A 13,020-nucleotide genomic window follows, 5' to 3' on the forward strand; every position below is an offset into this window, starting at 1 on the left:
CATTGGATGATCGAATATTCAGATTGAACTGTCAAATAAATAAATAAATTGGGTCATCCTATAACAAGAGACTCGTCTGCAAAACTAACTGAATGACATTGTGCACATGTACGCACACGTTTTTATGCTGAGTTATAAATACAATTTTACACTAAATTGAAAGAATGCACTATACTTGACTGTGACTTCGAAGTTTCCCCCTGCATAGCTTTTATATGTATGGAGGAAGTTATGTGAAATTATTCTTCTTGTTTCAGATTGCGGCCATGCTAGGGCACCGTCTTAACTTTTGATAGTTAAATTCATTAGGCTATTTTGTTGGCGTTGTAACCTTTATTTCAAAAACTTTAAATTGTTTGATCAAGAAGCAATTACCCTATTTATCGATTTTTGCTTCTTAAATGCATTCCTTCACCTTATTCAAGAATTTAATTGTCCCTGACAATCACTGAGCGAATTATTCTCTCCACAGCTTGAGAGCAATCAATGCGTATATTATACAAATCAGTAGCGTAGTTAAGAAGTGAGTAACGACGGGGGGTCCGGGCAGGTGACGCTTTTGGGGGTTGTAAAACCAGTATAGAAGACTGAGTGGAGTAGGAAAGGGCACTCGTGGGCTACCCGGGCGTAACACTGTGACTATAGCACTTATGTATTATAGTGCGATAGGCTTGATAAGGTTACCCTGGGTTTCTCGCTCGCAAGGGGTTGCCTTACGGCGTATCTTCAGATCCCAAACACTCCTGGCCTGAGATTTCTTTAAAATAAGGAGAGGGTAAAAACTAGGTTTCCCTCTCCATATTTTCAAGGTCTCAGGCTAACAGTGCTTGGGGTCAGAAGATACGCCGTAAGGCTAAACCCCTTATGAGCTAGAAACCTAGGGTAATCCCATAAACCAACTTATCCTCACTATATTAACTGCTCTATATTTTAGTGTGCTTCTCCTCCGGATTTATGTATTTCTACGAAAATTTATATAATATATATATACACACATACATATTTGCCTAGCTACGGTGAATCCCAACGTTCAAGAGATACATATCCATGGGAGGTCTAGCTGTGAAATTTCTCAGACCTTGCTTACTGATTTTGTCCTTTTGCTGCACAAGAATGCCCGAGGTGTTAAGTTTCAGGCCCACTGCATGGCACCTTGAGCAAGTGTTTTCTGCTAGAACCCCAACTAATGGGCTGAACGAATTCAGTGGGAGCCAGTCAGGTATATATGTTCGTGTCGTCGCATGTTTGTTTATACACCTCATAACTTAGTTTGGAATGGAATTGTCAGAATAATTATTAAAATTTTTTTCTGTACGATCGACTGTGCACCAGCATGGCTACAATAGTCAAAAAGAGTACATCTCTCCGCCAATCCAACCCCACAACCTTACTACGCAAGTGACATTCTACCTTTTGATCAATGCTGATTTTGAGTTTACTTTAAATGTGAAGCAGTTTTGCATGGATGGGAAGTTGATAATGTGAATATAAGAGTCATTGAAGGCATATTGACTAAAACATGCCTTGAAAAAAATATTTTCTTGACCTCAGACTTCCAACATTGAAAACTTGCAAGTAAACCAGTTCTAAATTCCAAGTTCAGACTTTAAAAAAAAAAAAAACTGAATGGAAACATTTATGGGTTATAAGCAAGCGCATGTAACGGCTAATATCAATACTACAGCCAAGTAATAATTTTGCTTGACAAGTGTAGTCTTGGACCAGTTTATCTAACTGCATAGAAAATATTGCTGTGATCAAGTAGCCATGACAGAGCAATTTAGTTAATTAATCACAGGTACTTGCCTGAATGATTAAGGTGAGGCCAGATGTTCTTACAGCTGTATTCATGCTACACACTGATATGCAATAGTGAGTCTGGACATATGATCTTTCCATTATCAATTTCTATAACAGTGGAGGCACATGGCTTAGTTGTTAGGGTTTTGATCATAAGATTGTGGCTTTGACTCTTGAACCAGGTGAGGTGTTGTGTTCTTGAGCAAAACACTTCATTTCATTGTTCCTGTTCACTTGGCTAGCAAAAATGAATAATCCCACAACAGACAGGTTATTTTGTCCTGGGCAAAATTTCAAGTGTTCCAATTTTGAGAAAAGGGTTAAACATTTCCCAAACAGCCTCTGGTTCTATCTGATACAAATATCTCCATTTTAAAATTATCAAACAAGAACTTGCAAATAAAAGTGTATTTCAACAGAAATATGGTAATAAAAAGATCAAAGTGTAGAAGACTTCACTCAAAGAGACTTGAAAATCCAAAGGACAGCCATATCCCAAGTTTAGTAAATTGTTGAACTTCATATTCCATGCTGGCATGGGTCAATTTGACAGACTTCAGGGACTGCATCGTGCTTTCCTTTAAGCCAACCATTTTACAGCTTTCACTGAGCACTTCTTCCATGCAAACACCTTTCAGAACCCCATACAACTTGCAAGACTACAAAACTGTACGAGAGGTGGAACTTTATGCTAAGAGAATAGGAAGGTAGGGGTAGAGTACCTTAGGCGAGTAGAACAAGTTTCTTATGAAAGGTGCTCTGTAACTCACATTTTAGAAAGAACATAGTTCCACAATGGAATTACTACTTCACAGGAACCTGTCCTTCAGTCACTGCTTGGGTTTATGCTATCAAGTCCACATACTGAAGAAATATCTTTTGTAATCAGGTGGCATCGCTGTTCTAAACATCTCGTCTGTAAGGTTTATATTTTGGATCATTTTACTTGCAATGTTCAACCATACATCTAGAAGGGTAGAATTTGAAGATACACACCGAGAACCTTTTATCTTTTAAATAGGTGATTCACATTTAACTAGAACCACCAGAAAGTGAACCAATTTCCTAGTGTATTGTTACATGAAGACAAATCCAACAAAACAGCACGTCTCCATCCTCTCACAATGAGGTCTATTATACTGCTCCATTAGCTTCAGGATGTATTTAGATGCTTTTGATTGTTTAAATTTTTCCTTCGACAATTATCAAATATTGCCAAACACTAAAAAATGAAAGCACTCAAATTGCAAGCCATATTTCCCTCAAGTCACATTAACTTTCAAAAGATACCTCAACATGGTGAGAAGGCCTCTGATCAATTGCACAACTACTACTGAGTTCTGTTTATTTACAGACTCTATAGTCAATCAGAAAAGATTGAACACAACTGGAACCATGTCTTGGACATTTCAAGTTTATTTGAAAATGAGAAACAACCATTATCCCCTATAATAGTTATTAACCAATAATGCAAGATTTAACATAAAAATAAGTAAAATTCATTAATATCCACTCTTGGCAATTTACAACCATTGAAACCTTCATTAAGAGGTGAAAGATTAAATACAAACTGTACTCTTAAAAATAATTAATACTTCAAACTTTGGTCTATACAGTAAACTTTCATAGTCATGTCTGACACTTTTTTTTCCAAGTATAGAAAAATGTTATATTCAGAGAAAACATTTCACAGAAAAACAATTTAAAGAAAATACATTTTTTTTTAATTGCAGATCCACAGAAGACATTTTCTACACATTTGTTTCATTAATATTTTTTACAGAGGCTATGAGAGAGATGTATAAAAGTAAGTTTAGTTTTATGAAACTTTCATATTGTTAGTGTTAAGATTTTTCGCACTTCGATGTACTTGTTGAGAAATTTAGCTGAATAACCATTTACAATTCTAAATTATGCATAAAAAAGATCTCTTCCATTCCATGAAAAAGCTATCTGAAAAACCATTCAAATTCAAATTTAGTGCTTTAGTACAAAAATATAAAAACAAGAGTAAAATCATCTGTATTTAAGAATTTGCTAGAATTTACACTAAAAGTATTTCAGTAACCGAACAGGCTTGCTCACCAAACAAGAAAAAAAAAAAATGACACTAGATATAATTAGAAATATCTTTGCTATATTAATTTCTGTAACTTACCATTTGCAGGTTTCCAACAACATTACTTTCCTTGTCAAGCTGATATACACTCGGCAAGCCAATGGAATACAACCTTGAATTCCGACACTAATGGTCACCCTCGCTTCAGTGCCATTCCTCGAAATAAACAGCCACACTCGAGTGTCATGAAGGTGGATCAACTATGTCAGCAGGAGACAAGTATTTTGTTCATATTTCTAATGACTGCAACACTATGGTTGGCAACAACGCTTTCCAACTTCACGAAAACGTAAGCTAAATTAAATTTCATTAACTATAAGTATTAAAAAAAACATCAGTTGGTAATTTTCTTTTTCTTATATTCCAGACCTTATTTAAGTGCACAAAAAAGACAGCTGCTGGCTGATTATGCAATTCCACTGACAATTTTGATTATGACAATAGTGTCAACAATATTCTCAAGCATCTACAGTAAGTTCTGGGCAAATTTTTACATTTACCTACCTATCGAGAAAAAAAAAAGTTTCAAAATTAACTTTTACTTTTTTTTTTCTTATACAGTGGAACCATTATTACTACCATCAAATGTTACACTTGGTCCGGCACCTTTATACAAACTTTCAGCTGGAGCAGTTGTTACCTCTTTCTTCCTTGGCTTCAGTCTCTCATTACTGTTTTTCATCAATCATAACATCTCAAGTGCTCAAATTAACAATGCAACATACAAGTAAGTTTCCATTTTAGCAATAGAAAACAAATTCACGAAAAAATAAAGAAAAACAAAAAATTAACAATAGCGTCTATTTTCAGACTTAAGAAAGGATCAGCCTATCACTGGGATTTACTTGTTATAGCTATCATAAACATTATGTTATCAATCATTGGATGTCCATGGATGCATGTAGCCCTCCCAGTATCTTCACAACATGTCAAGAGTATGGCTCAGATGGAAGAACGAGTTGAGCAAGGAAGTATACATCAAATGTAAGTCAAGCAATTCAATCCTAAAAACACTATTTCAAAAACTGGTAAATATTATCCGTTAACACTAACTACTTCTTTCAGCATTGTACAGGTCAGAGAAACCCGTGTAACCAGCCTTATCTGCTACATGATGCTTGGCCTATCCCTTTTGCTGCTGCCTCATCCACTCGCAGATATCCCAAGACCAGTGTTGTGTGGATATTTTCTCTATATGGCAATCATATTTCTTTCAGACAGACAACTTATCGACAGATTTCTACTCCTAATAACCGAACAGGTAAGTTACTTACTTAAACATAATTAACAAATTAAAATACCTTCCTTGGGTTGGGTTTCTAACTAGTCTTTTTTCCAATTTTTTCTTTCAGTCATCCTATCCACCAAGTCATTACATCAGACGAGTGCCACAGAGAGATATCCACAAATATACATTTTCCCAGATGGCTCAACTTCTATTTTTATGTATTTTTGGTCTTGTTCCAGTTCCTTACATACAAATGTTCTTCCCAATGGTAATGGTCTCTCTTGTTTTTATCAGGTAACAATTTTTCTCTTTTCAAAATACAAAATAAAAACATAACTTAGAAATAAACACTAAGCAATCTAATAAAAGCATCTTCCCCACTAAGTTAAGCTAATCACTATGAAATGTTAAAGTGAAATATCTTTTCTTTCTTTACAACAGACACATGTTAGTACCCAAGGTTGTGGAGAAGAAACATCTCGCTGTACTTGACTAATACCTGCTGGGCAACAAATGAAAATTACTGAAAATAAAAATAAAAAAAAAAGAAAAAACATCTCACTGTTGTTTGTCTTTAATTTTTGAGTTTGTACATGACAGCTGCAGAGGTCAGTAAGTGCTTGCCAGGAGAGGAGGCTGCAGCAGCAGACATTGCTACAGGGTGGGCGAGATAATAGTGGTACAATCAACAAAGAGTTGTCAAGAAATACAAGACTTTAAAATTGTCAATTTTTATTCTCCAAGAAAGTGACGTCCAGCTTTTTTGAACACATCTGACATCACATGCTGCTACTGCTGCTGCTGTGGAAATAGATTTAACTCCAGGTAAGCACCAGGAGCAAAGGGCAGAAAATGCCCACAGCGGCTGCATGAATGGTCCATTAACATCTCCCTCTTCCCAACAGCAGGTCAACCAGAACAACAGGGGAATGATGGAAATTTTAAAAAAAAATTTAAAAAACACACACATTACTCTTTAATGATGGAAATTGAGAATAGTTTTATCTCTTCCACACTGAATGGAAAATTGCTTCCATTACACTGTAGCAGTCACAACAACAACCACCAATTAACAGGGGATGGGATGGGGCAATTTCCTTTCAAGGAGTAATAAATATTCACAAAATAAGCAGTCCATCATTAATAAGACCACCAGGGTTGATGGCAATTTTGAAGCTTAAGAGTCAATAGCAGCTGCTAGAGAAAGCAGCCTGGACTTCATGAGAGAAGGAGAGTTGGAGGAGAGAGCTGCTGCCAGACCAAACTTCATGCAGTACTGAGTTCAAGTGAAAAAGTGGTAATGAAACCATAGAAAAAACTTGCTGGAGATCTTCGCTCAGTTTCTATCAATATTTGAAGTACAAACGTTCAGTATTCCATGGCAAATCCAACAAGATGATTTATGTTTACATAGCATTTTCATTTCCATGAATAAAGTGAAAAAAGCCATGAAAATCATGCTGCAGTGTGGACAAGACGAGGAAAGTCATTCTCATCATCCATGCATGGAGCAGATTCACGTGGTCCACCTTTCTTCTCTGCTCTGCTGATTGCACGACCACCTCCACGGCCACCTGTGCCTCTTTCTCCACCGCCTCTTTCCGAACCACTTCCACGTCCACGTCTGCCACCACCACGTCCACGACGTGGGGAATCATTAAATGTGATCTTGATGTTGTGGAGGATGTTCTTGCCACGACGAGGTTCATCTTCATAACCCTAATGGGAGAGAAAAGAAAAGTAACAATTACAATCAATATTTAAATGCACTTAAAAAATGTTTACTTCTTACAATCTCCTAACAAGCTTCAGGCTGCAATCTCACATCTGAGATAACAATCCAACAAAATGATTCAACGAAAAATATAGTAGCTATATAGTCCTACCGACACCAGCATGAAAGGCAGACATTAAACGAAGATGAAACAGTAATGAAGGGCATATATCGAGTCAGAATTACTATAAGAGATATAGTCGTTGAATTTAAGTAACAAAGCAAAACAAACAAAAACTCACTTCGTCTTCATCCTCGTCCTCATCCTCATCATCAGATTCTTTCTTTTTCAGAACGTAGGTCTTCTTCCACTGAGACTCATCAACCCCTTCATTGGGCTTGCGGATGTTGAACTCAGTTTTTACACGGTTTTTCTTCTCCAGGGCCTTCCATTCATCCAGGGTCATTTGCTTGACGATTTGCTCTTCGTCAGGCACTTCAGGATTGGCCTCCGTGGTCTCTGCAGTGGTCTCACTGGAAACAGATTAAAATGAAAAAGAACTATTATAGCTCCTGTCCACTATATACACACACACACACACACATACACACATATATATATATTAGCTATAGAAAAATAGTTGAAGACAATTTTAATTTTACTTACTTAGGATCCTGGTTTTCGGCATCCTCTGCTTGGGCACTCCACTCCTGAGTCTCAGTCTCTTTGAGCTGCTCCCTAGAATTGGTCGAACTAAATAATTAGGTTTCTATCGACCAGGACATAATTTGATACAAAACATTAAATACATCATAACCAATTAGTTAACATATCGCAATCTATACTCACTCCATATCATCTTTCATTGTTCCCCAATTGTGGGAGCCACCACCTTCCTTTTTCTCAACTGCCTTTACTCCACTGCAGTGTAAAAAATATATCTGATTAGACATCAGCAAAAAGCAATAAAATCAAATACATGGTAAAACAATTAAGTAGGGCCATCGTGAGCAACCATCACTAGTAAGTGTATCATTTTGTACCATTATGGTATTAATATCAACCTCATAAGAACGAAAGGCAAAAACCAGTAGTAAAAAGGATTTTGAAAGCCAAACAAAGAAACTAGCAACCCGTTTTAAATTATACAATAAACAATGTCATTCATCACCCAACGATAACTAACGTAACCCAATTCAATAATTACTTTGAACAATTGGAACCGATGAACAACGTAAAAGAATGTTATGTAACAACAGTAATAAGATACTTACGTTTTATCACTGCCACTGTGTCGTTCAAATTCCCTTTTTCCGCCACGATCACTGAAACTAACTCCACGACCTCCCCGGCCACCGCCTCGGCCACCACGCCGTCCTCTGCCCCGAAAGCCATCCGATCGTCCAAAACTGCCCTCTTCCGAGTTGCGATTGAAACCGAAACCTTCAGAGCGACCACCGCTGAAACCTTCCGACTTGCCAGATCCACCTTCAGGGCGGCCGAAACCGTCCGAACGTCCACTAGATCGGTTAAAACCGTCTGACCTCTCCCTGCAGTAAGATCGAAGAACAAAACACGATAATAATAAAACAAAATGAAAGTACAGCTTGCATCTACATTGTAGGAAAGCCTAAGGGACGGATAGATTGTTGGAGTTGTCATTTCGTTTATTCTTTTTTTTTCTTCTTAAAACTCATAAGCGATCTCTGGTACTTACCGATAATCAGACGAGAAATCATCCCTTCGCCGAGGAGGTCGGCGCTCTGTTTCATTGTCCCCAAATTCATTGGAATCTTTGGATTCAGTCTCTCGATTCGGCCGGAAACTTCTTCCTCGTCCTCTGTTCTGACCGCGAGGGGCACTTTCTCTCCTATTGCTTTCTACCACTAAATGAGGGGAGGGGAAGTAGAGAAAAATGGAAGTTTCAGAAACGTAGTAGAAAAGAAAACTACTCACACACACACATTACAAAGGAAAAAAAAAAGAATTTAAGTACGAAGATGAAAATAACAAAGCAAGAAATGCTAAACTACAGGTCAACACTCGAAATAAACAAATACGTCTTTATTTGTCGAATCAGTAGACATTCAGAGTAGCCCGAGTTCGTCCGACTTACATTGTAGCATAGTCTTATATGGTAATGAGGGGGAAATATCACATTACAAAATAAATCTTCCTACAACAGCAACACTCCGTTGTTAAATTAATTAATAACAGTTTCGTTTAATGTGTTTTAGTTTGCAATTAAAAAAATTTATTTTTACAAGGGAGGGAAAAAATAATAATGAATAGCAAAGCGAGTAAGCTGGAGCAGCAGAAGGCGAGTGGCGGGGCAAAGTAGTCAAGATGGCGTCCAGCATGCTAGAAAGATGGCGGCTAAGATTGTTGAAAAAAGCACATGGACCAGCATACACACACGCACGCACACATTTATACACACACACTCACGCATACATACATACATGAAATAGAAATACATATACACACACAAATATATACATGTATTTAAGACGGTCGCCACTGGCAGGACAGGCAAAGATCTGCACGTGCACACAACATGAATGAGAGAGGGGCGCAAAACATCAGGTGAAACAATTCAATCATTTCGTACACTCATTAAAAATTTTTTTTTTTCACCTCTCCTTTATGTACTCTACACTCACCCATGGGGATTTTTTTCCCCCATGTAATTAATTACAAATATTAAAAAGTACCAACGACGAATATATGAATACAATGAAGATATCACTCAGTAAAAAGGAAGAAAAAAAAACCCCAATAGTGCTTTAATTCTCGATGCAGCATCAGTAGATAATATAGATCTATTGCTTTCACGTGTGTGCGCGTGTATATAATATACATACATGCACATCTGCGACACTTGAAATCCCCCAATTTCCCATGAAACTGATTGAATTTTTTTTTTTTCGATAACAGATTCGCAAATATTTAAAATCCATCTTCAGCTCTTAAATATATAAACATACATTGATAAATATATATATTTCCATATCTCTATATACACACTCACACATTCGTATACACATATATATATATAAACGCCAATCGGTAGTGAGTGAGATGCGATGGCGGCGGGAATGTCTTATCAAACTCGCCATGTTATCGCAGACAAGAAATTTTTATTTCGACGATCTGGTGGAAAAAAAAAGCACTTGATATCAAGCTTAATACATAACTAGTAGCGGCCAGTCGTGCTTAATACTTAAATAGCAAATGCCTAGATAGGTGACCTTCACCTAATCATCACTGTACAACCAACCAACGAGACACTAGACAGACATGGCCATTCTATTTATGCACAATGCAGTTTAGTCACCTCGTGTGTTCTCTTAATGAATTTTTTTCCTTTTCGTTCGACCTGACATTTTTCCCAACATTTACTAAGCAAGTGCAAAATAGCAAGATTTTAGAAATGAGAATTTACAATACGTTGCTTAGATTGAAGCTGCAGGTAAATGAAGCATAGAAGAATATAAATCGTACCATGTGGAAGCTTCCACGGAAGGTTAGAAAATAACGCTTTGAACCTCGTCTAGGATCGAATACAATAAATCATCGAAATTGAAGCATATTAAAATATTTCTATTTACCATCTCTCCGCTGTGAACTCTGTTCTGGTGCCTTTGATTTGGATTCCTGCGGACTGGGTGCAACTGGCTTTTTGGTGGATTTAATATTAGCTTTATTAGCTTTGGACTTATCCACTTCCTTTTTAACTGTGTCTTTCTTTTTCACTTTAGCTTCCTGCTGATGAAGCATATCCAGTGGATCAGCATCATCGTAGAAAAGCGAATACTTGTTGGAAACAACTATGCCGTACTGGCTCTCCATCGTTCCTCTGATTGAAGAGGATGCCAATGGATTCCACACCTGACGGCTGCCCTCCTGCTCTTAGCTCTCCAATATGGCGTGTTAGTTTAGATACAAGCAATGCATCTCGGGCACATCTGACGTCACTACCCATATATGGTAAAGCTGGCGGGAAGGGCGTCAATTACTTATTTCCAGACCAATATATTTAATATATATATTTTTTAATGTTCTAACTTTACTTATATATTGATTAAAATGTTTAGATTTTTAGGGAGTAAACTTAAAAATTTATCCTTTAAAATGCAAATTTCAATATTACCAATTTTACCCATCGTCCTTACATCGCGGGAAATTGCACTTAGCTGGTTGCTATGGGAAGGAGGGGGAGGTTGTATGGCCGGTTCTTAACATAAACACGTTCAGGCATGCTTTGCAGTGGCAACTACCTGCCCTCCGGCTGGAATTGTATTGTTGTATTCCCATTTTTTCCGGGGGAAAATGCAATTTCAGTCAGCAACTTCTCAACTAGGACTTGCAATTCCCCAACTGATGAATGGCCACTTTGCAACCGACGATGTGTTTATGGTGCCTTGGAAGTTGTCCAGAGACGGTGATGATGATGTGTCTGTCGCACACATTCAGTTCAACTTGGATACAGCTTCTCTGGGACAGACCGATTATTCGAAATGCGAAAGGAAGGGCGTAGTGGATGGTGAAAACGAAGATGGTGAAAATTCGGTCCGTCGAGGTCGACCTCGAGCAGACAGTATTTCGTCTCTTATTTTGGAAGGTTACTCCTCTCACAGTGACATACGATGTCAGCTATGTTGGCGAGTGTTTCCCAGGGAGAAGTCTCTCCAAGCTCATCTCAGAACTCATACTGGTCAGTAAAATTCTCTTACACATTTACACATTCTGCATGATTTTACCGATTTTACTTTTAATATCATTTGTTTCGTCAAAACATGTTTTTCTTCAGCTGATGCTTTGAAGAATTTCATTACATTCTCTCCAAATAACCTTTATAGTATCTGTGTATATTTATGTCTATTTATGTTCTATTTGTCTGTGTCTATTTTTATATATTTGTCTGTGTATATAGATTCACTTCGTCGAAATGAATAACCAAAAAAAAAATTATCTTAGTAAACAAAAATATAAGCAAAAATTAAAAACTATTGATCTTCGATTTTACAAAGCAATAATCGAAATGTATGTTTATACACCAAATGATTTTTTTTTTCCCAATAAACTATATATATACTTCATCAATGTCTTAGCCATCATCACCTTTACGATTTTATCTCTTCAATTCAAATTTCTTGTTTCATAGATTTTCTGAAGGGATTTTTATATAATAATATATTTTGTGTTCCTTTAACTGTTTAATTTTATTGTCCGTGCGACAAATGTTTGTGGCTATTAATAATGAAACTGAATTTTTATTTGCTGACATAGATCATGTTTGGGCAAAACCATTGTGAGAAAGAGAAATCGCTTGTTATGTAGTCGCTCGACCAGCTAAAAGTAGCAGCTAAATCTTCCAATTGCACATTAGGCCTGATGACCATGGTGAAAATGCATTTGATCATAAATTTACTCAAAATGGTTTGGTTTGGAAATTAGACAACCAACAGTAATCTATTTCTATGATAGCTCTTAGTCCTGTCAGCTGTTATTTTAAGTGTACAAATAACATCGTATCAAATGTCGTAACAAATATATAGTGTAAACAATGTATATATAGATATATGCTGTGCCGGATTTAGAATTGGTGAGATGCTAAAGTATTGCAAACCTTGGAAAATCTCTAAGAATGACACTAGGTCGCGTATGTGTTACTCTTTTAATTATTTTGAATCTATTCTGGATAGTGAGCCCTTAACTTGTATAGCTTATGCCTAAATCTGGCATTGTGTTGGGGGTAGAGTATACATATAAACTTGTAATTTCCAAAACAGTATAACTAGGGCCTTCGAAAGAATTTTTGCCAGCTGGGGCAAAATTATATTCGTGTGTTGGGATCAAGAGAACCCTTTTTCAAAATTCAAGAGGGTTGTGAGGGTTTCTTTGAGGAGGACCCCTTAAGGTATTCACAGGGCTCCGGATCTCGTAATATACATTCTGCATGCAACGATCGTATTCGTATACATTTGTGAGGATTTCTTTTATACGATTTATTTTAATTAAAAAAAAAGTTTCGGCAAGATTTGCGCCCCCCCCCCTAAAAAAAAACACCCTTAAAAAAATTTTTTTCGACACAACCGCCAACTCGGCTACGGAGAATACAAATCTGCAAAAAAAATTGGCAAAAATTGACATTT

At 36.9% G+C, this 13,020-nt stretch overlaps 3 protein-coding genes across 7 annotated transcripts in view; 2 read left to right on the top strand and 1 right to left on the bottom strand.

Moving 5' to 3' along the window:
* Nucleotides 1-5,684, top strand: part of LOC115214871 (sodium bicarbonate transporter-like protein 11) — a 120,545-nt gene extending 114,861 nt beyond the window's left edge. Inside the window, exons 11-18 of one of the 2 annotated variants that reach the window (XM_036505561.1) lie at nt 3,534-3,607; nt 3,968-4,208; nt 4,287-4,390; nt 4,481-4,646; nt 4,730-4,903; nt 4,985-5,180; nt 5,272-5,441; nt 5,589-5,684. In XM_036505561.1, coding sequence (XP_036361454.1) covers nt 3,534-3,607; nt 3,968-4,208; nt 4,287-4,390; nt 4,481-4,646; nt 4,730-4,903; nt 4,985-5,180; nt 5,272-5,441; nt 5,589-5,643 — 1,180 coding nt within the window. In that variant the 3' untranslated portion in view covers nt 5,644-5,684. Of the gene's footprint in view, nt 1-3,533; nt 3,608-3,967; nt 4,209-4,286; nt 4,647-4,729; nt 4,904-4,984; nt 5,181-5,271; nt 5,442-5,588 lie in introns of both variants that reach the window. The other variant, XM_036505560.1, reaches the window with a different exon arrangement.
* Nucleotides 5,685-5,703: 19 nt separating this feature from the next.
* LOC115215252 (plasminogen activator inhibitor 1 RNA-binding protein) lies at nt 5,704-10,819 on the bottom strand. Of its 3 annotated transcripts, none has more exons than XM_029784496.2 (7): nt 10,474-10,819; nt 8,580-8,748; nt 8,137-8,412; nt 7,712-7,783; nt 7,529-7,615; nt 7,164-7,395; nt 5,704-6,866 (listed from the first exon to the last, which is right to left on the bottom strand). In XM_029784496.2, exons 1-7 carry the CDS (start codon nt 10,712-10,714, stop codon nt 6,603-6,605), a joined length of 1,341 nt encoding a protein of 446 aa, XP_029640356.1. In that variant the 5' UTR covers nt 10,715-10,819; the 3' UTR covers nt 5,704-6,602. The 3 variants fall into 3 exon arrangements, with proteins under 3 accessions (XP_029640356.1, XP_029640357.1, XP_029640355.1); XM_029784497.2 differs by having other exon boundaries at nt 7,529-7,600; nt 8,137-8,415; nt 10,474-10,818; XM_029784495.2 differs by having other exon boundaries at nt 8,137-8,415; nt 10,474-10,818.
* Nucleotides 10,820-10,952: 133 nt separating this feature from the next.
* The window catches only part of LOC115215253 (zinc finger protein 367), a 41,291-nt gene continuing 39,223 nt past the window's right edge, over nt 10,953-13,020 (top strand). The window contains exon 1 of one of the 2 annotated variants that reach the window (XM_029784499.2): nt 10,953-11,579. In XM_029784499.2, the coding sequence (XP_029640359.1) occupies nt 11,195-11,579 (385 nt within the window). In that variant the 5' untranslated portion in view covers nt 10,953-11,194. The remainder of the gene's footprint in view (nt 11,580-13,020) is intronic. The other variant, XM_029784498.2, reaches the window with a different exon arrangement.

The sequence above is a fragment of the Octopus sinensis genome, linkage group LG8, assembly GCF_006345805.1.
Source record: "Octopus sinensis linkage group LG8, ASM634580v1, whole genome shotgun sequence".
In the NCBI taxonomy this organism is placed as follows: Eukaryota; Metazoa; Mollusca; class Cephalopoda; order Octopoda; family Octopodidae; genus Octopus; species Octopus sinensis.